This window comes from Callorhinus ursinus, unplaced genomic scaffold, assembly GCF_003265705.2.
Source record: "Callorhinus ursinus isolate GAN/ISIS: 27379988/994484 unplaced genomic scaffold, GSC_fseal_2.0 scaffold4, whole genome shotgun sequence".
In the NCBI taxonomy this organism is placed as follows: domain Eukaryota; kingdom Metazoa; phylum Chordata; class Mammalia; order Carnivora; family Otariidae; genus Callorhinus; species Callorhinus ursinus.
In genome coordinates this window covers 125,949,344-125,971,581 of record NW_027397066.1, presented here as the reverse complement: position 1 = coordinate 125,971,581, position 22,238 = coordinate 125,949,344, and the positions used below count along the sequence as shown (strand labels likewise).

The 22,238-nt window shown below is 40.4% G+C and overlaps 1 protein-coding gene across 4 annotated transcripts in view; it reads left to right on the top strand.

The window, feature by feature from the left end:
• Positions 1–21,453, top strand: part of LRBA (LPS responsive beige-like anchor protein) — a 742,782-nt gene extending 721,329 nt beyond the window's left edge. For all 4 annotated transcript variants that reach the window (XM_073892352.1, XM_025874296.2, XM_073892351.1 and 1 more), the window contains 4 exons: positions 5,303–5,404; positions 8,706–8,902; positions 12,840–12,991; positions 20,161–21,453. In XM_073892352.1, the coding sequence (XP_073748453.1) occupies positions 5,303–5,404; positions 8,706–8,902; positions 12,840–12,991; positions 20,161–20,251 (542 nt within the window). In that variant the 3' untranslated portion in view covers positions 20,252–21,453. The remainder of the gene's footprint in view (positions 1–5,302; positions 5,405–8,705; positions 8,903–12,839; positions 12,992–20,160) is intronic.
• The last annotated feature ends 785 nt before the right edge of the window (positions 21,454–22,238 follow it).

Here is a 22,238-nt window from a genome sequence, read left to right as displayed (position 1 = left end):
TATCAGTTGTTTTTATTTAAGGACTTTATTAATTGCTGTGAAATATTCATTTTGTAAAAAAATTCATTTATAACAAAGAGTTTGAACTTCAGTACAGCTTTTTGGCCTTTCCAATTATAGGTATTTATAATTTGCAGGTTTATAGTAAGGTAACAAAACCTGATCCAGTGACCATTTAGAATCAAGTCATTTGCCAATATAAGACTATATTTTATTCTCCTCTTGGTTTCCACAGTGCATTACACATAATATATATCCAATAAAGGCTATTAAGTGAACAAAGGAGTAAGTGAATGTATGAGAAAGCAATTGGGAAATGTTAACTTTTGGCCCAGGAGTCATCTAAACTAAGTATTAATTGAAAGAACTAATTTAATTTCTATAAACATAGGGATAGGGAGATGTTGAACCAAACTTTGTTTCATAATAAGAGGTATTTTAAAAATGAGGAATGAGTGAAGGGGATTCTCTCTCTGCTAAGTAACATATTGAAACTGTTAATGAGAACTTTGTAGTACATTTTTTTTTTTAAGATTTTATTTATTTATTTGACAGAGACACAGCGAGAGAGGGAACACAAGCAGGGGGAGAGGGAGAGGGAGAAGCAGGCTTCCCGCAGAGCAGGGAGCCCGATGCGGGGCTCGATCCCAGGACCCTGGGATCATGACCTGAGCCGAAGGCAGACGCTTAACGACTGAGCCACCCAGGCGCCCTGTAGTACATTTTGAAGTAATTTCATTTTTATAAGAGTGAGGAGATGATGCCAAAAATACCAAGAACTTTATTTATTTTTTAAAATGTAACTCAAAAGTTTGCCAGCAATACATGTCTGGTTTGTTTTTACCTGGATTATTAATCCTCCTTGCTTTAATGGAGACATATCTTTTGAAATATTTTTCTCATTGAATATTTATGAACAGGGTGCTAGAGAAAATTACTGTTTCCTCTTCTCTTCTTTGAGGTATAACTGTAAGTGGTTCAGGGTCCATTTGCTGGAGAAATATACTTAGTTATGAGGGCACCAAAGAAACACATTTAATAAAAACATTTGTTATTCTGCCTAATGGTGTAAAACATGTCACCTAATATTTTAAAACATAGGTCCAATATAAATGCTAAATGGGTATTATGGAGATCCTGTGCTGCTTAAATTCAAGTTGGGTTGTCAGAATAGTGTCTGTAAATTTGTACTGATATTTCCCGTATTATGTACTGAGAAAAGCACATCTGTAAAGACTGGTGTGTCCTGGTATTCTTGGCAGGATTTGGGCTGTCTTTAATCTCCTTTGACTTGTTCATCTTCCTTTAAGGCCGTCCATAAAGATGCACTGAGTATCCTTTTCAGCCTTTGGTTAGGATTTGCATCAGTAGTCATAAACCTGCTCTCTGGACAAAGACACCCTTTCCTTTGAAGTAATTGCTCAAGCTTTTCAAAGCAGTCCAAGAAGTCTATCCTCTTTCTCTTTTTATTTTTCTTTAAGGAGAGTTTGAAGTGTAGCCCCTTAAACTAGCAGCAAGATAAATTTTTCTCTCAGCTTTATTGAAAGCCATGACGATTTTTCAAGCAGTAGGACTTTAAAAGATTCTTAAAGGAATCTGTTCTGCTTTATGATCTAGCTTTTGATAGATCCTGCTATCCCAGGAAGCAGAGGTAAAGACTTCTTGTATCCATTAACACTGCAAATTTTTATCAACGAATTAATCTGATATTTTTCAGAAGACTTTTTTTTTTCTGTTATTTGCTTTAGAGACTTCACTAAAAAAATGGTGATAGCTTTGGGGTCTTTGAAAAAGTAATGTATGGCCATTATTGTTTTATTTGAGCTGCTTTCCGCCCCCTCCCCCTCCACTAAGTATTAACTCTCAGGGCAGGCATGAGGTTGGGATGTGAGTGCTACCATGGCATTGAGTTACATGGTTCCTAGATTTTGTTTCTAGACTTTCCAAACAAATACACACAGATATGGAGCAGTTTTTAACTTTTCCTTTCTGTAGGAGGTTATTGCTGGGCTCTGTGATCCAGGGTGATGTATAACAGTGTAACTCCAGAGAAATAAATAGATTCTGTGAGCCACATATAAACCCTGTGTTCTGCCTCTGATTTTCCCCTCTACCCTTAGTAATTTTATTCCAGGTGGTCCCCAAAATATCCATTGAATTTAAACAGTTTGGGTCTGTTGGTTTTAAGTCCCATATCATATAATTCTATTTGCTTTAGTGAAATTTTAATACTTAATCCAACAAGTATTTACTGTGAACAGATTTTTGTGATGAGAAAATGTAAAGAATACTCAATCTGCATAGCAGATAATAAAGGAAGTACACAGTTCAGTCTTTAAACAAGACTGCAAACAGGTTATTTTAAGAGGATTTGATATCCCTCCTTATATTCTTGTATGTGGATTTTTAGGGGCTATTATGTATTTTCTAAAGGGGAGGGAATGTTAAATAGCACAGTCTTCTTACTGGAAATCCAGCAAGTGTTTGTGAAACCAGTTACCTGAGAACAACCCAGTGGTCATAAGTTTACCCTTATGTTTTTAATTTGTTGTTTTTCTTTTCCTTTCCTTTTTTTTTCTTCTATATTTCCTGAACTGTCTAACCTGCTTCCTGGGTTAGAGAACATTTTGCCAAACTTTGAAGCCAAAGTCCCAGCACTGAACAATTCTTTATTTAGAGATCAGACTCTAGGAAAAGAAAAATCTTTTTCAGTTTTGAAATCATGCAGTATGTGTATATCTTCGGACTTGTGGAGGGAGAAATGATTGGTATAATGTAGATCATTTGGAAACTTGTATTTTGTAAGTAAAGCATACTTACAAAAAATCTTAATTATGAATTTACAAAAAAGAATGCTTTTATCTTAACCCACTTTATGGACTTAATTGTGAGGCTTCCTAAACTCTATAGTCCCAGAAAATTCTCAGTATTTCAACTCTTATGTTAAATATAATTAGCAATTTTCTTACTTCCTCACTATGTCCCCGAGAAAAAATTCTTAGATCTAGAAAACAAAACGTTAGCACTGACATGCCTAAATGACAACATTTTCTGTGTCCATTATCCATCTGTCCTTTGTTTACTTTGGCTTTCACTTTAGATTGCTTTCAGTTGCCATCAGTTTTCCTTCAAACTTTCATTTCCCACTAAGGAATTCCAAGACAACTCAAGTTAAAACACAAATCTCTCCACCTCAATAAAATAGTAACTTATGAAAACAAAAAAGGAACAATCACATTGAAAATGTATTCCTTAGAGCTTAATGATTTTAATTCTTGATTTCAAAAGGTTGCCAATATATATAATTAAACATTAATTTTGAAAATAATGTACAGTGTTTTGTAGAATGTAGAGCATCTTGGGAAAGGGGGAAACAATGAATCAGGGCTAACTCTAGGTAACTTTTTAAAACATATTACTAATTTTTGTGGCAAAGCTGATCTCTAACAGAAAGTTAAGTAGTTCAGATTGGCTTACATTATTTGCTCTTTTTCTGAAAAAAATTTCCCAAATTTGCGTACTTTTTAAGGAAAAAAAACATAGTTGCTCTTATAACAAATAATTTGTGGTTTTCAAAATGTCAAATGAACTTTGTAATTAAGGTGGGTTTCCCTCACAGTTTGTAAACTTTGAATCAAAAGAAACCAAGCCCCTTGTTCCACTCACTCCCTTGCCCTTTAATACGTCATTTGACATCTCCCTCTGTCACTAAGCATGGAAGCCAGTCCCAGTGTCGGGCTGCACATGGCACAGCCGATGTGGTTTGATATGATGCCCCTCTACTTACATCTCATTGCAGAAGTACTTACAGTCACCAGAAGCCATGGGGCACTCTTTGGGGACACAACTATGCATTATGTATGACAATAAATGCATTGTAATAATTTTTTGTAATGGCTGGACATGAAGTAACTGTAGGCTCCAGCTGAAGGGGGGCAGGAAGCACAGAAACTAGGCCCCTATGTCCATAGGAGAGCCCCCCCGCCCCCCCCCCTTTGGTCATGGATCTCAGTGCATTCAGTAAAAGCTTCCTCCCTTCCTCCCCTCGCCATCCTCCCAGAAAAACATAGGCATGTACATATATTTTGCATGAAATTTCAGAGAATCCACTGTGACCCATCACAAAAACCACTGTGTTGGAGGCTAGTTTAATTTTTTAGCAGCCAGTATTTGCCTTTCCAAGGACAGTAGGTTTCTACTGGGTTTTCCTGGCCTACCTGAGAGGATAACACGTTGTTCCTCCTTTCTATAGACTAACACAGCTGGTGCTGGAGACCTTTTTCTGGGCATGTTTGCCCCTTTTGAGTTACACAGTATCATTTATCAACCTTCCTGTGAAACCAACCCAAATTGAGGAAATCTAAGCATGCTAATGGAACACTGCTCTCTAGTCCCATTTATAAAGGCTTTCTGTGTCTTTGTCTTTAGAGACGATAAAAGTGGAGGGCTACTGTGGTCTGAAAATAGTGTTCTTCAGGCGAAATATGAATTCAGCTTATCCTTGCCACTTGGCATGAATCAAGAGCCATGTCCTCTTTATCTGAGCTGGGCCTGTTTGTGGTGTGGGTTCCTTATTAACCAACTAGTTTTTTTTCTTCTTTTTATTTTGGGGCTGAGATACAGGATGACTTCTTCTATTGTGAAAATGTCTGGGAACATCTTCCATTATCTGGGTACTCATTCTCTGTTAGCCTTTCCTCACGTTCCTCCTCTAGTTTTCAGTCACTATCAGAGCTACCTGTAAGAGTTTGCTTTATTTCCCCTCTGTTCTTTGAACCACAGAGAAATGCCCTCTGTGAGGTTTCTGTATCAGGAAAATACATAAGATTAGTAAGTAGGCATTTAAGAGAGGGGCTACTTTGAGATACCGTGTCCTAGTTGAGACTGTCTTCACTACAACAGGGATCTGATGGGCCAGTGGAAAAGGGGGTGGTGCTGCTGTTATAATCACCCATCTATAAATCATCTAATCAGGGGGCTTATATTTAGATTTGGGAAGTATCTGAGTCATTCTACAATGCAGATCTTTGTCTTATTTTACTCTGTGTTTTCAACCACTGTTGCTTGATAATCATGTAAGGATTAGAAATTTGGCAACTGGTCTTCATACTCTAGCACGTAGTTTGGATCTAGTGCTAAAATAAAATAGCATTTTTTGGACAGATTTCCAAACTGTGAATTAAAGATTTAGGCATTATAGGAATTAGGAACAAGTTGTTGGTTATTTAAGTAGAAGGAGCTGAGAGAGGTAATCTCCTGCATGAACTTGAACTGATTTGTTTTTATCCGTTTCTTTCTAAAGGTGAGACCACCACTCCTCGAGCCATTCTGACAGGCCACGACTATGAGATCACTTGTGCTGCTGTCTGCGCTGAGCTAGGCCTGGTGTTAAGTGGCTCCAAAGGTAAATCTGTGGTACCTTCATAAAAATGTGTGCATTTTTGGGTGTTTGGCAAGGATGGGTTTGGTCCTTCTTTCTCTAAGCTGCGCTGTTACAGTAGTGATTAGCCACATAGGACTACTTAAATTAACTAAAGTGTGTAAGTTAACTGTGTAAAGTTTAAAACGCAGTTCCTTGGTGGTACTAGCCACTTTTCAGGTGTTCACTTCCCCCCACGTGACTGTGGCTACTGAACTGAAGGGCATAAATACAGAATGTTTACACCATTGCAGAAAATTGTGTTTCACAGCATTGCTCTGAAGAGGGAGGCAGGGACAAGGAGCATCTTTGTCTCTTTGTTTATTCTTCTGGACTCTAGGCTGGTTTTCACCTCACACCTGGTGGGAACTCGACCTCGTCTGTTTTAACTTCCAAATCTCAGAATGAGGCTGGAGCCAGGATGGCATTGAGAATAGAGTGGAGAGATACTTAAGCTGGTTTGCCTGGAGGTCTGCCCTTGCAACATCATCGTGTATTTAGGCCAGAGATATTAAGCAAGCTTCCAAAGAGCACACGCCACAAATCAGGATCTGACCTGGAACAGAGCTGTTTCTAATTCATTGCTTATTGTATCTCAAGAGTTTATCCATGTCTCTGTCTCTCTGCCCTGAGCTGAGGTTTGAACACACAAAAAAAGTACTGTAATCCTTTGTCTTTGAAGGTTATCTGATGGGGATGCATTGAGTATTTGACTCACCTTATCTGTGTCTCGAACTATAATACTGAGTCTAGCCAACAAGACTTACTAAATATTCAAAGGATTGTATTTAAAAATTTAGTTGGTCAAGGCAGTGAAATAATGGTAGCAAGAATTCTATACCTACTAGATTTTTTTCCTTCTTAAACCCAATAATTTCATGTATCCTGAGCAAATGTAAGTACTTAGACTATACGGGATTCAGATTAGACACAGGGGCACCCACCTGGCTCAGCCGATAGAGATGCAGCTCTCGATCTCAGGGTTGTGCATTTGAGCCCCACGTTGGGTATAGAGCTTACTTAAAAATAAAATCTCAAAAAGACCCCAAAACACACAAAAAATTAGACATATAAAATGAACCTATCATAGTAAAGGTCATCCTTGCTTTGCATGGTAGTGCAGGACCATAAGAATGATAAGAATGACCATACAAGCTGAAAGCCATGTAGAGTGATCATAACAATCAGTGGGGGACATTCGGGGTTGTTTCATGGCTTTTAAAATTTTTTGTCAAAACATTAAAAATTCGCTTACACAGTTTATACACACATAGATGGGCACAAAAAAACCAGTTAAACTCACATTTACATAATACACTGTAATTTAAAAACATTAGAAACATTGAAAATTAAAGTGTTTGCCTCATGAGAAACTTATCAAGAGTAGAACAGTGCTTGCCTCCTTCTCTTTGCATAACTTAAAGAATGGAATCTTTTCTGTGCTTTGACCAGTTGTCACACTCCTTTCTAAGTTTTGGTCAGCTTCCAACATTTTATCTTCTGTGCATTCAACATCATGAAACATCCCCCTTGGGTTCCTTTAAAGTGAAGGTTCTTGCTGGCATCACTACTTCTGGGACATCATCATTCTTGTTACAACCCCTTTTCTAATCTATGTCAGTAAGTTCACCTTCACGGATTTCCTCTGGCTACATATCTACAGTCTCTCAGCAACGTCAACATTTCCAGAATCAGTGCTTTCTCCTGTAACCCCATTTATATTCAGTGCAAAGTTCACTCTCAGCTTTATCACTTTTCATTTCCTTACTGCAATTTCATCTTTTCGCCCAGTAGTCCTTTTTGATGACCCATTTTTGTAAAATGTCACGTGGGTTTCTCACTGGAGATGAGGAAGCAATACAACCGCACGGTTAGCTCTGTGTGCACGGATTGAGGGACGGACCGTCAGTGACCACTCGCTGACAGACTCTCAAGGAAATGATGTGGTCAATTGTGATGCACATCTGTTATTTACATAGTCATTTGTGGACTGAAGAGCTAGTCGCAAAATGTGAACTTTATGCAATTACTGTGAAACCTGAAGTTTGAACTGTGGTGAGGGACTGGTGTCATTTAAAGAGTGATCATGGATATTCATGCTGCTGGTACGTATTTATGTTAACACAAAAAACTTATAAACTCCCTGAGCAGTCAAGAAAAAGAAGAGAACCTGATTTTCAAAGGGGCATGCTCTTGGGGCACCTGGGTGGCTCCGTCATTAAGCGTCTGCCTTCGGCTCAGGTCATGATCCCAGGGTCCTGGGATCGAGCCCCGCATCGGGCTCCCTGCTCCACGGGAAGCCTGCTTCTCCCTCTCCCACTCCCCCTGCTTGTGTTCCCTCTCTCACTGTGTTTCCCTCTGTCAAATAAATAAAATCTTAAAAAAAGCGGGGGAGGGGGCATGCTCTTGGTAGTCCTGTGGGATCAGCTCACAAGTCCCGCAGGCCTGAGTAATTTAGCTTGCAGTTCAGCAGGCCTTATACTCTTTTCCCCTCTTGTCTGACTCAGGCACCTCTTAGAACTTACTCATCACACAGGCGGTTCTGGTTACCTACTCCTTCTTCACATGTAGCAGGCATTCAGTAAAAACGAAAACCCTCTGATCTGTAGGCACTTGCAGTAGCTCCCATCCCCCTCAGGCAACTCAGCCTGGAGCTCAGCCTGGGGAATTGGGAGTGTGGGTGCCACTTGCTTTGGGGGCAGCCACCAATGTACTCGCTTGCGGAAGGACCTCTGCATGAATTTACTGGGAGTGGGGGGGAGGGGAGAGGTGGACTACCAGCGACGTTCTTTCATTGTGAAGTAATGAGCAGTGGAGGGAAGAAGGCTGAGGCCTCCGGAAGCTGCCCTAAAGAACTGTTCCCTCGCTGGCCCACAGTGTGACCACTGCTGTTGGGGCCTCTGTGACATGCAGACAGAGCTTCGTCGTGAGTTTGATGGCTGCTTGTGTTTAACTGTGGCCCACCCTCCCCGGAAGCTCCTCTAGGATTTGGAATTTGTCCTGTTCCTTTCTGAATGCATCCTGTTTTGATCATCTCTTGGCATAATGAATTTCACAAAGTAACTTCCTGTCTCTTGAGAAGTGTACTTGAATGTATAGGACTTGGCTTTCTCCTCTCCCAAGTAGAGGGTGAGATCTGGCCAGCATGCAGGGGACATTTTGTAAAATAACATATGTAAGATATATAAGTTTTAAAGGTTTGCTACAACTGTTTGATCTGTGCTCAAGATTCATTTCACATTTGTCATCATTAAAAAAATTTTGTCTTTTGTTTCTCTTTTCTCAGAAGGACCATGTCTCATACATTCCATGAATGGAGACTTATTAAGGACTTTGGAGGGTCCTGAGAACTGCTTGAAACCAAAACTCATTCAGGCTTCAAGAGAGGGTCATTGTGTCATATTCTATGAAAATGGCTGCTTCTGTACATTCAGTGTGAATGGGAAACTCCAGGCCACTATGGAAACGGATGACAACGTAAGGGTGAGTATACTACAGACTCTTCACCCTTCTAGATCTTGACCTCCAAGTGTGGCAAGTGAGGAGGGAGAGGGTTCACTAGAGAGACCTCTGTTTCAGTTGCAGAGGGCCTTTCCACGCCATAAGAAAATCATCAGGTAGCACTTGGACGGGGCTTGTGTATTCACAGACCACGGCGAGTCCCGGCCGTGGCGACCGCATCGCTCAGCCAGAGCACTCCGTGCGTGACGGCACACGGTAGAGCCAACCTGCGTGGCTTTCAATAGCATTGCTCAGCTTTTTTTTTTCTCTAAGAAAGTTAACTGCACATAGTTGTTTTCTGAGCATCAAAGCTAAACTAGTTCACTAGACTACCCTTCACACTGATTCCTCTGCACACTCGAATAGGCAGCTGGTGGGAGTGGTAGGGATCACGACTGTTCAGGATTAGTATCTCACTCCAGACTTGACTACTTGAATAACGAGACCAACGCTTACCAAATTCAGGGAATTGGGCTTCCAATGATGATGTGAATAAGGCAAACATTTTTTTCCCTTTTGATAAGCCAGGAATGGTAAGGCTAGGGGACCTTCTGGAGCCTTGCTTCCTCTTCAGGACAGGACTCCAAAAGGATCAGAGGTTGAAGAAAACAATAAGGACTGCTCTTTGAAGAGGCTCCTTTTTCAAGGTCCTTCTTTTGCACTCCCAGCCTTCAGGGGCAGCTTAAGATGAAAGCAGCTGTGGTGTTCCTATCATTCTCCAGGATGAGGTTGGAGGCACATGTGAACTGTGTACGGTGAGGGGGCTCTGGACATGTTGGGGGTGCACAGAGGGTCACAGAGGCCTCTGCCCTCCAAGTGTGGCTTCAGCCTAGCTCTGGACATTGTATTCGTTGCCCTTCCTGACCTGGGGCAGCTTAGGTGACATAAATTCTCCCGGTTTCCCGGATCTAATCTGATCCCCACTCCCCCCCACCCTTGCTTCTCTCAAGTAAACAGATACTGGAGTCAGCATTTAAAACAACCCTAAGTACAGATTATGTGGATGAAATGAAGGGCCCTTGCTGCTTCTGTATCTTAGCATTGATTTCTTAACTCAGTGTCTTCTCCATTGCACTCTGTGAATTTTCCTCACTGTATTTTGACTGCCTCTACCACAAAAGCGTGCACTCCTACTTTTATTTTTCCCTTCCTTCCCATAATACTTCATTTAAACCAAGTACACGTTAGAGGATTTTCCTTTCCTCTTTTCTTTACAATAATAATGTTGATAATCTGTCACTTTGAGTTGCGATTATACTGTCAGCAGCACTAAGAAATCTGTAAAATAATTTGAAATCCCTTGCTGGCTAAAACAATATCTGTGGCATTTCAGTTAGTACCAAAGGCTCTGGGAAGTTCCTTGAGGCAATAGTAAGGAGGCTTTCTGCAGACTGTTCATACACACATGCTTTTCCTCTCTGCCCTATAGCCATTGTTTGTTTTTTTCCCCCTATAATATTTCCCACTGGATTTTAGGCTTCAACAATCCATTGCCTTTTTCCCAGCACTCCTGCACTTTATCACACTAGCTTGCAAGTGGCAACTGTGTGATTAAAACAAGTTTGCCTGAAATGAGCACTACCTGCCCATAGCTCCAGAGACTGACACTGGCACAGCTAACTGCCGGAGAATAAGAGACATCCCAGAGCAAAAATCTCTAGTTCCATCCTGCAGTCTGAGCTGTACAAGGAAACGAGACCATGGAGACAAAGTAGTCATCAGCTCAGACCAGAAATTAAGTTTCTGAAATACCGAGAACCCTGCAGGCGGCAGCCTAGGGAACCTCTGCGCTAATCAAGACTTCCCACCTGTTTTTATTTAGATGCCAGATTGTTGGGTGGCATTTGGTTAACGTATCATAGCACATCAACTAGGCAGTGTTTAGATGTCTTAATGAGTAACTTAAATTAAGTGGGCAGCCTGTACAGAGCAGCAAAGTTATTTTATCCTAAACAAAGGATAACCACCATTTCACCCATAGGAACTCATTTATTTTCTTTTTCTGGGGAAACTCTTTTAGGACGTGATCATGCCCAGCAGACTGCTATGGCCGTAGAAACCAGTGCAGCTGTGGCATTGTCCAAGGCACTCCGGATTCCAGGGGATGGGAACATGTCTCTGGGGCCCTTAAAATCTCCAGTCTCAACCCAACCCGGATACTGAGGGAGAGGAGTTAGAGTTAAGAACTCTGTGAGCGCTGGTTTGGGTGGAAGACTGGGCGCCCTCAGTAAATGTATCTCTTACTCCAGGGGAACTGGACAGGTTCCTCATGAGAAAGGCCAACAAAATACTTTTTCGCTTTGGCGGGCACCTGCTTATTAAAATGTTTTGGAGGCCGATAAATGTATAATCCTAAAAATCCAGGCTTTATTTAATTCCAGACAGAACTAGGATTAGCGATTCTTTACTAGAACAAAGAGTTAAAGATAAGTAGTTTCAATTTATGTTTTAATATAGCACTTACCCAGCAAAAAGCCTCAAGGATAAAACTCAAGTGAACCACAACCATAAAGTTAATGGATTTTCATCAGCTGAATTTTGTAAGTGTAGCAAATAATTGTTTGCCCCAGCCCATACTGCAGTTCCCTGGTAGCCCGTAGCGATGGCCATTTGTGACAGGAATGGGGGGGAAAGGATATTGACTTTTACTTATATTGAAAAATCTTACTATTTGTATTGGATTAAGATTCAGAGAATACTTCTTACCTGTAACTATTTCCATATGGGTTTTTCTTAGACGTATTTTTGTATTCTTTGAGAATGAGCTACATTTAAGAGACCAGTAAAAGTTGGCATTTACGTAAATGTGAATTGAATGGCTATGGAACAGTCCTTTTCTAGGATTTTTTAAAAATTTTGTCAAAGGGCACATTATAAACTTTAGGCAACTATACTAAAACTGAGTGCAGAACAGAGTAAATATATTTTCAGAAGTTAGATTTTTTTTTTCTTTCTGGCTTGCTAGCACAATCTGTCTTCCCATATTCACTGTCCAGGTAGACATAGGATTACAGGTGTTTATGCTTTCTCTGTAAAAGGATAAAAAATATTTTAGGCGTTGCAGACTCTGTATTCTGTTGTAGTCACATGTGAGAGTGGCCATAAATGAATGGGTGTGGTTATGTTCCAGTAACCCTTATTTACGGGCACTGAAATTTGGAATTCATATAATCTTCACGTCATGGAATATTATTCTTCCTTTGATTTTTTTCCAACCACTAAAAATGTAACAAGTCATATAAAAGCAGGCAGTGGTCTGCATTTGGCCCCATTTACAGGACTGAAGAGCAAATACCATGCCTGTACTTCCTGTTCAGTACTGGCAGGAAGCAGTCAGTCCTGGGGCAAGAAGAAAATGCTTCACCTGGGGTTTAATGACCCTGGAAGCTGGCTCTCTATCTACCATGTTGTCTTCCTCACCACTGTAAAAATCCAGCAGGCCTAGTGAAGTTACTAAAGCTCTCGATTTTCTCCCGTGGGCCCACAGCCCCAAAGGCAGCAGTGTTTTCTCGGGGATCTGAGGCCAGCTAGCACTGCCTGCCCAGCCTTGGGACAGAATGGGCTTAGCACATCCACAGTATAACTGGAGAGATGCCAGGAGGCTCCTCATTTCATAATGCTGGTCCCAGGCCACAACATGCACCATTTAAATTGTATTCACAGAACTGGAAGAGTTTGCCACCTCATCTTTAAAAAGCAAAAATTAAAAACACAAAACCTCAAACACTGCCTAACTTTGTCCATTTGATTTTTGAAAAAGGACAAAAGTTTTCTGTAACTGATTTCCTGTAACCTTCTTAGGAGCACATGCATCCACGCTGTCCCTTCATGGAGTGGCTGGCAGGGTAGAAGAAGGAAACTGGGAGCCGGGGTTCTCGTAGGGCCACACCTCTACTGAATATTGCTGTCTCTCTCCTAGGCCATTCAGCTGAGCCGAGACGGGCAGTACCTGCTCACAGGAGGGGACAAAGGTGTGGTCATGGTCTGGCAGGTGTCTGACCTCAAGCACCTCTTTGCCTATCCAGGCTGCGATGCTGGAATCCGGGCTATGGCCCTGTCTTACGACCAGAGGTAACACTGAAATCACGGTCTACTGATGGAGATAGTGAAAACTGGAGGGAATTTATTTAAATGGGCTGATGGATAGACTGGGTTGTGGGGATCACTTGGGCAATCAAAAGTCAGTGAGAGGCGCCTGGGTGGCTCAGTCGTTAAGCGTCTGCCTTCGGCTCAGGTCATGATCCCGGGGTCCTGGGATCAAGCCCCATGTCGGGCTCCCTGCTCAGTGGGGAGTCTGCTTCTCCCTCTCCCTCTGCTGCTCCCCCTGCTTGTGCTCTCTCTCTCTCTCTCTCTCTCTCGTTCACTCTCTCTCAATAAATAAATAATCTTAAAAAGAAAAAGCCAGTGAATTTTTTTTTTAAAGTGTGATTTTTCTTTTTGATGGCATTGCCACTGCTAGACAAAGGCTGAATTCTCCAGCAATAGACAGGATTTAAGTAACAAAGACTGTAATTACATTGCCATAAAGCTTTTTATATTTCTTAGAGTACTTTTTCCTTAAAATAAAAATTTAAGAGCTGTAAACATGTTTATTACAAAATGCCTGTATCTCTGTCCATGAGAATTCTATGGAGAGATTTGCCTTATTTCCTAAAACCTTCCAAGTGGTAAATTTTGGGGAGATAGTCTTCAGTACCTTATTTCTTCTTAACATACAGTCACAGATTTTAGTTCCTAATTTTTTAAAAAAATATTTTATTTATTTGACAGAGACACAGCAAGAGAGGGAACACAAGCAGGGGGAGTGGGAGAGGGAGAAGTAGGCTTCCCGCTGAGCAGGGAGCCCCATGCGGGGCCTGATCCCAGGACCCTGGGACCATGATCTGAGCCAAAGGCAGGCGCGCTTAACGACTGAGCCACCCAGGCTCCCCTAGTTCCTAACTTTTTTATTGTGATAACATATACATAAAATTTACCATCAGTTTTTTGGTGTACAATTCAGTGGCATTACGTACATTCATACTGTTGTACAACTATCACCACTGCCCATCTCCAGTTTTTTTCTCTTCATAAGTTTTCATCATCCCAAAGAGAAGTTCTGTACCCATTAAACACTAACTTCCCATTTTCCCTCCCAGAGCTCCATCCAGCTCACTTCAATTTCAGTGTCTGTCTCTATGAATTTGCTACTTTTAGATACTTCGTATAAGTGGAAGCATAAAATATTTGTCCTGTTGTAGCATGTATCCATAAAGCTCATTCCTTTTTAAGGCTGAATAGTACATGCCACTTTGTGTAGCTACTCATCTGTTGACATTTTGGTTGTTTTCACCTTTTGGCTATTGTGAATAAGGTTGCCGTGAACATTCATTCATGTACGAATATCTGTTCAGATTCCTGTTTTATTTGATGTAGACAACCAGGAGTGGAATGTTGGTTTGGTATAGTGTGTGTGTGTGATTTTTCTTTTAAGATTTTTATTTATTTATTTGACACACACAGAGAGGGAGAGCACAAGTAGGCAGAGGGAGAGGGAGAAGCAGTAACGGTAATTCTTTAACTTTTTGAGGAACTGCCAAACTGTTCTCCACAGTGCCTGCACCATTTTACATTCCCACCAGCAGAGCATAAGGCCTGTAATTTCTCCACATCTTCACCAACACCTGTTATGTCCTGGTTGTGGTTTATTTTTGTTTTTTAAGAATAATATCAATCCTAATGGGTGTGAAATGGTCTCTTACTGTGCTTTTGATTTGCATTTCCCTAATGACTGGTGGTGTTGACTTTGCACTCTTAATAGTGTTCTCTGATGTGCAAAAGTTTTTAATTTTGATGAAGTTTTTTTTTTACTGTTGTTGTAAACGCTTCCAGCGTATCCAGGAAATCATTGCAAAATCCAATGTCATAAAGCTTTTCCCCTATGAGTTTTATAGTTGTAACGCTTATGTTTATTTAGTTTTTGATCCATTTTGAATTCATGCCTGTATATGATAGTAGATAAGGATCCAGTTTCATTCTTTTGCATGTGAGTATTGGTTTTCCCAACACTATTTGTTGAAAAGACTGTCCTTTCCCCACTGAATGGTTTTGACGCTTATTAAAAATCATTTGACCACATATGTGAGTTTATTTCTGGGTTCTCTATTCTGTTGATCCATATGCCAGTGCCAAACTGTTTTGATTACTATAGCTTTGTGGAAAGTTTTGAAATCATGAAGTACAAGACATCTGATTTTGTTCTTTTTTTTTCCCCAAGATTGTTTTTGGCTATTTGGGGTCCCTAGAGAATCCATTATGAATTTTGCGATGGGTTTTTTTCTATTTTTGCATAAAAAAGGGGGGATTTTGATAGGGATTGGGTTGAATCTGTTGATTGCTTTGGCTAGTATTGTCATTTTAACAATATTAAATCTTACAGTCTTGTGAATACAGATATCTTTCCATTTATTTTTTTATTTATTTATAGTTTGCAATATACAAGTCTTTGGCCTCCTTGGTTAAATTTATTCTTGAGTATTTTATTCATTTTATTGCTGTTGTAAATGGAATTGTTCTTAATTTCCTTTTCAGATTTTTTTCATTGCACATGTACAGAAATGCAACTTACTTTTATGTGGCTTTTATATCGTGTAACTTTGTTGAATTCATTAACTCTAACAGGCTTTTTTTGTGGAATCCTTAGGATTTCCTATATATAAGGTCATGTCAGTCTGTAATAGAAATTAATTCTACTTCGAACTTTCCAATTTGGATGTTTTTTGTCTTGCCTAATTGCTGTGACTAGGACTCCCAGTACTTTGTTGAACTGGTAAAAGTGTTTATTTTTGTCTTGTTTCTGATAATAGAAGAAAAGCTTTTAGTCTTTCACTGTTTCATATGATATTAGCTGTGGGTTTTTAAAAAATTCCCTTTATCATGTTTATGTACTTCTATCCCTAGTTTATGAGTACTATCATAAAAGCATGTTGAATTTTGTGAAATGCCTCTTGTTCATCAGTTGAGGTGATTATGTAGGTTTTTGTTAGTTCTGCTAATGTGGCAGATTACTTTGATTTTTGTATGTTGAACCATTCTTGCATTCCAAGAATAAACCCATCTTGGGTCATGGTATATAATCCTTTAAGATACGGCTGAATTAGGTTTGCTAATATTTGTTGAAGATTTTTATAGCAGTATTCATAAGGGATATTGGTCTGTAATTTTTGTTTCCTGTAGAGTATGTCTCTGACTTTGGTGTCAGGGTAATGCTGGCCTCACTGAATGACTTAGGAAGTATTCTGTACTCTTCAGTTTTTTAGAAGAATAAGAGTTGGTTTAATCCTTCTTTAAATGTTTGATAGCATTCACCACTGGAAGCCATCTAGTCCAGGGCTTTTCTTTATTGGGAGGCTTTTGATTATTGATTCAGTCTCCTTAGTAGTTATGTCTATTCATATTTTCTATATTTTCATGATTTAGTTTTGGTATAGTGTGTGTTTTTAAGAATTTTTCCATTTCAGGGGCGCCTGGGTGGCTCAGTCAGTTCAGTGTCTGCCTTCGGCTCAGGTCATGATCTCAGGGTCCTGGGATCGAGCCCCGCGTCGGGCTCCCTGCTCCACGGGAAGCCTGCTTCTCCCTCTAACCCTCCCCCTGCTTGTGTTCCCTCTCTCGCTGTCTCTCTCTGTGTCAATTAAATAAATAAATAAAATCTTAGGGAAAAAAAGAATTTTTCCATTTCAGGGGCGTCTGGCTGGCTCAGTGAGTGGAGTGTGCAACTCTTAATCTCAGGGTTGTGAGTTCAGGCTCCATGTTGGGTGTAGAGATAACTTAAAATCTATTTTTAAAGATTTTATTTGAGGGGCACCTGGGTGGCTCAGTCGTTAAGCGTCTGCCTTCGGCTCAGGTCATGGTCCCAGGGTCCTGGGATCGAGCCCCGCATCGAGCTCCCTGCCCGGCCGGAAGCCTGCTTCTCCCTCTCCCACTCCCTCTGCTTGTGCTCTCTCTCTCTCTCTCGCTGTGTCTCTGTCAAATAAATAAAATCTTAAAAAAAAAAGATTGAGACAGCATGAGCAGGGGTGTGGGGGGCAGAGGGAGAGGGAGAAGCAGACTTCCCTCCCCACTGAGCAGGGAGCCCGATGTGGGGCTTGATCCCAGGACTCGGATCATGACCTGAGCCAAAGGCAGATGCTTAACCCACTGAGCCACCCAGGTGCCCTTAAAATCTTTAAAAAAATTCCATTTGATCTAATTTGTTGGCATACAATTGTTGATAGTATTCTTAATCCTTTTATTTCTGTAAAATTGGTAGTAACATCTCTATGATTTTAGTAGTTTGAGTCCTCTCTTTTTTCTTAGTCAATCTAGCTAAAAGTTTGTCAATTTTGTTAATCTTTTCAAAGAACCAGCCCTTGGTTTTCTTGATTTTTCTCCCATTTTTTCTATCCTCTGTTTTATTTATCTCCACTCTCTAACCTTCATTATTTCCTTCCTCCTATGTTAGCTTTGAGTTTAGTTTGCTCTTTTTCTAGTTCAGGGTGTAGAATTAGGTTACTGATTGAGATCTTTCTTTTTTAATGTATGTATTTACAGTTATAAATCCCCTCAGCATTTCATTAAGTTTGGTTTATTGTGTTTTCATTTGTCTCCGTGATTTTCTGATTTCTGTTCAGATTTGATTCATTGCTTGCTTAATTTCTATATATTTGTGAATTTTACAGTTTTGCGTTACTGACTTCTTGTTCTATTGTGATCAGAAAAGATACTTTGTATGATTTTTAAATTTGTTAAGACTAGTTTTGTGGCCTAACATGGTTTTTTCTGGAGAATGCTCCATGCTCACTTGAGAAAAATGTTCTGCTGTTTTTGAGTGGGTGAGTGTTCAATATATGTGTTAGAGCTACTTGTTTTGTTTTTTAATTAGATCTTTTTTTAAAAAAACATTTGACAGAGAAAGAGGGCGAGAACACGAGGTAGGGGGAGAGGCCGACTCCCTGCTGAGCAAGGAGCCTGATACAGGGCTTGATCCAGAAACCCTGGGATGATGACCTGAGCCAAAAGCAGATGCTTAACCGCCTGAGCCACCCAAGTGTCCCTAATTCGATTTTATTTTAAAGTAATCTCATCCAGGGCGCCTGGGTGGCTCAGTTGGTTAAGCGACTGCCTTCGGCTCAGGTCATGATCCTGGAGTTCCAGGATCGAGTCCCGCATCGGGCTCCCTGCTGAGCAGGGAGTCTGCTGCTCCCTCTGACCCTCCCTCCTCTCATATGCTCTCTCTCTCTCATTCTCTCTCTCAAATAAATTTAAAAAAAAAATCTCATCTCTATACCCACCACGGGGTTCAAACTCACAACCCCGAGACCAAGAGTTGCATGCTGTACTGAGCCAGTCAGGCGCCCCAGTCCACTTGGTTTTTAGTATTCTTTAGGTCCTCTATTTCCTTCTGGTTGTTCTACACATTATTGAAAGTGGGGTACTGAAGTCTGCAACTATTATTGTAGAACTGTTTATTTTTCCCCTCCGTTCTGTCAGTTTGGGCTCCAAAGAGCTTGGGGGCCCTGATATTTGGTACATTTGTTTGTACAGGCAGACTTCATTTTATTGTGCTTTGCAGATACTGTTTTTACAAATTGAACTTCTGTGGCAACCCTGTGTTGAGCAGGTCTGCCATTTTTCCAACAGCATTTGCTCATGTGTCTGTCACATTCTGATAATTCTCACAATATTTCAAACTTTTTCATTCTGTTTGTTATGGCGATCTGTGATTACATCTTGCAGAAAGCTCAGATGATGGTTAGCAGTTTTTAGCAATCAAGTATTTTTTAATTAAGGTATGTACATTTTTTAGACATGCTATTGCACACTTAATAGACTATAGTGCAAATGTAAACATAACTTTTACATGCACTGGGAAACCAAAAATTCATTTGACTCATTTTATTGCAGTGGTCTAGAACCAATACGGTATCTCCAAGATATGCCTGTAATTGCTATATCTTCTTGACAAATTGACCTTTTGATACATAGTGTCCTCCTTTGTCTCATAACAGATGCTGACTCAGAGCCTACTTTGTCTGATAGTGGTATAGCCACTCCAGCTCTGTCATTACTATTTCTATGGAATATCTTCTTACGTCCTGTCACTTTCAACCTGTTTGCATCTTTAGATCTAAAGCAACTCTCTTGTAGACAACACATAGTTTGATGTTTTTTATCCACTGTGCCAGTGTCTCTTGATTGGAGAGTTCATTGCCTTTACAGTTAAAGTAATCACCAATAAGACTTACTTTTTCCATTTTACTATTTTGTTTTCTATGTGTCTTAGAGCTTTTTTTGTCCATCATTTCCTCATTACTGCCTTCTTTTGTGTTTGATTTTTTTGGTAGTGGCACATTTTAGTTCTAATTTTGATATGAGGTATTAGGAAGGATATTGAAAATGACTTCTAAGGACTGGCCCTACCACACCGTTCAGAGGAAGGTCTACGATAATAAGCTCCTCTAAACTGTTCGTCCCACTGCTCTGCGGGTTTTCCTTGCGCCACCTTCTCAGGGACAGGGGGCCACGCAGCGACAGCTCCTGTCTTTAGTGGTCATTTCAGTGAGTTCACAGTCTTAGGAGGACTAGGCCCCTCGCCCAGATCTTCTGCAGAGCAGAGCTCGGCCCAAATTATGGTCAACACTCTGCCAGAGAGATCTCGGACCCCTAACTGTGTGCTGCTTCCTCCACCAGCAAGTACCTGATAGCTCACCTAAAAGATAGGGGACAGGCACAGCTGAGGGGAGAGAGACCGTGGTGTGGTGCTGACATCACTTGGTGACACGCGGGAGCTACACTTGGGAGTGCAGGGTAACGGGCAGAGTTGTGCCTCTGAAATTAACGTATCCTCACGTGTCAGCTTCAATTTTATATCTATAAAAATAAAAGCTAGGGCTTACCAGCCCAGCCCCCCCGCCCCGGCCCCGAAATGATCAAGCCTAGCCGGTGTTAGTGACTCACCCTGCACATACTGACTGCATGTTCAGTAAAAAAGGCAAGCTGTGGTGTGGCTCTTCATGGAGTTTTGGAGGTGGCATTCTGAGCCCCCTCAGTGTTGTGCCCTCATCAGCAAGCAGCAAACGCGCCGTAGGCCTCACCAATTGTTAGGTTCGACCGCCATCTTCTAGATTTACTTGGAGATTTGGGGAAGGCAGTGCTTTCTTTAGGAACAGAACCCTAGGAAACAAAGTGGTTTGTAAACCCCTCCTTCTCTCTGCCTCTCCCAGGTGCATCATTTCTGGCATGGCCTCAGGAAGCATTGTTCTGTTTTACAACGACTTTAACCGGTGGCATCACGAATCCCAAACCCGCTACTGACCGGGGACAGCTGCGCATCAGCCGGGCCCCCAGTCCCGGTGGGGGGTAATCGGGAGCATCTTGCTTAGAAATAGCTATCACATCTGAATGTAACTCAGATTTGCTCTAAGAAGCAAAATATTTTTTAAAGTTAATTGCTATTTTTGTAGACTGCTTGACTTTCGGGGGGGGATAGCAAAGCAGAAAATTGGCTGCTGGGTTCTGTAGTTTAAAAAATCTATATTTTTAGTCATAATGAGAAGTCTATTTTCACCAATTATGGAAACATACAGTGGAGCAAGTAAACCCACTTATTCTAGCTATATTATGAAAAACCACTTCCCTTTATCTGTAATCTTGAGACATACATGATCTTAATAGGGAAGTGGGTTATAATACTGGGATAGGGAATTTTATGCTGTACTTTGGGTCCTGTATTTTTCCAAGCAATCGTGCTTCTTTGGCACTGAAATTTCTGGGATTTTAAATAGTAATGTTTAAATTGTGGTAAATGTAATTTAAAACATCTCAATGAGTTATTTCGATCAATATTATTGTTCAAGCATGCTTTAGACCTAGAAAATTATGGTTTGGGGGAGGTTCTTTTATTTTATTGTGTGGTTAACATAAAGGATCTAATGTTATAGCAAGTGTGAAGTATTTACAATGTTTTATTTACAATGTTTTCCTGATAGGTTGTCTTTCATAGCACACCAAAATGAAATGATGGAAAGGCTCGTGGCCTCACAACCTTTGTTTTTCTCTTAAAGTAAATGCAAGTACCAAAGCTCACCCCTGAGGTTTGACTGTGCCCGGGCACTGAGGCAGAGCCAGCAGCCAGGCTCCCCTCCCCTACCCGGGTCTGAGAACAGAGGCAACACCCATCTGACCTTCTCTTTGTTACTAAATATCTTCACCTTCCTTTGAGTAGCAATTTGTACTAAGAAACATGTTATTTTGGTGTTGTATAATTCTACTTTTCTAGTAGATTGCTGTGTGGAAATCTGTGAAAAATATTTGAGAAAAGGTCTGTATTGCATAAATAAATTCTTTGTAAGTTGTGAACTTCAAGTTGCAACCAGCATTCCATCTCTGTTTCTCTTGTAACTTACCTAAAAGGGTCCCCTCCTATTTTCCAACATTCAGCTCTTCTCTTCTCTAACAGCAAAGATTTGGAATGGAACTCAGTTTGACAGAAAAATAAAATGGTGTTTGTAATTGAATTTTTCAGAATATCTTTTCACTTCTAATTTAAAACATCAATGAAACAATTCTTTGCAAAGAAAATGTCAAACTCTGGTTTAGTCCCAGATTTTGAACAATAACCAACAAGAGACTCTCTTGAAAACTGGAACATGGGCCTTCTTTGGCCAGACAGCTCCCTCTTACCAAGACTTACACTGATGAGAACACTAGACCTATAGCTAAGATCCACCACTGTTTTATAAACCATTAAGAAAGAAAAAATAGTCAAATGTGAGAATATACATTTTAGATCAAAGAAAAACCCAAGTGACTGGTAAATTAATTAAACATCCTCACTGTTGTTACCCTCTGATACTGTACTTCAGAAACTTTAGGGAAAATGGTAGAAGAAAATTTGTAATACCTACATCCTATGCCAAGCATTTGATACTTTCAACTACCCCATTTTTACAGGCTTAAAGTGAATAAAGCAGCTTCCTCTTGGAGCCTAAGAAAATTGGTGCCTCCACTGCCTTTATTGGTTTTAAGACTCACAGCTATGGAAAATTAACAAAAACATAAGTAATATATATTACTGACCTATGTATTACGTATTCCTTTACTCATAAAACAAATATAGCTGGTGTCAACACAAGGGCTTCTTAAGGTGTTTATCATATTTGTTAGGATTTACTCAACATTCACTCATTTTAACCAGTATTAGCTACTTAAAAAAAAAAAATCAAATTTAAACCAACGAGGGGAAAGAAGTCAAAGCTGAGGCGGCCTGGGATGAAACCAGATGAGCTACACAGACAGGAAC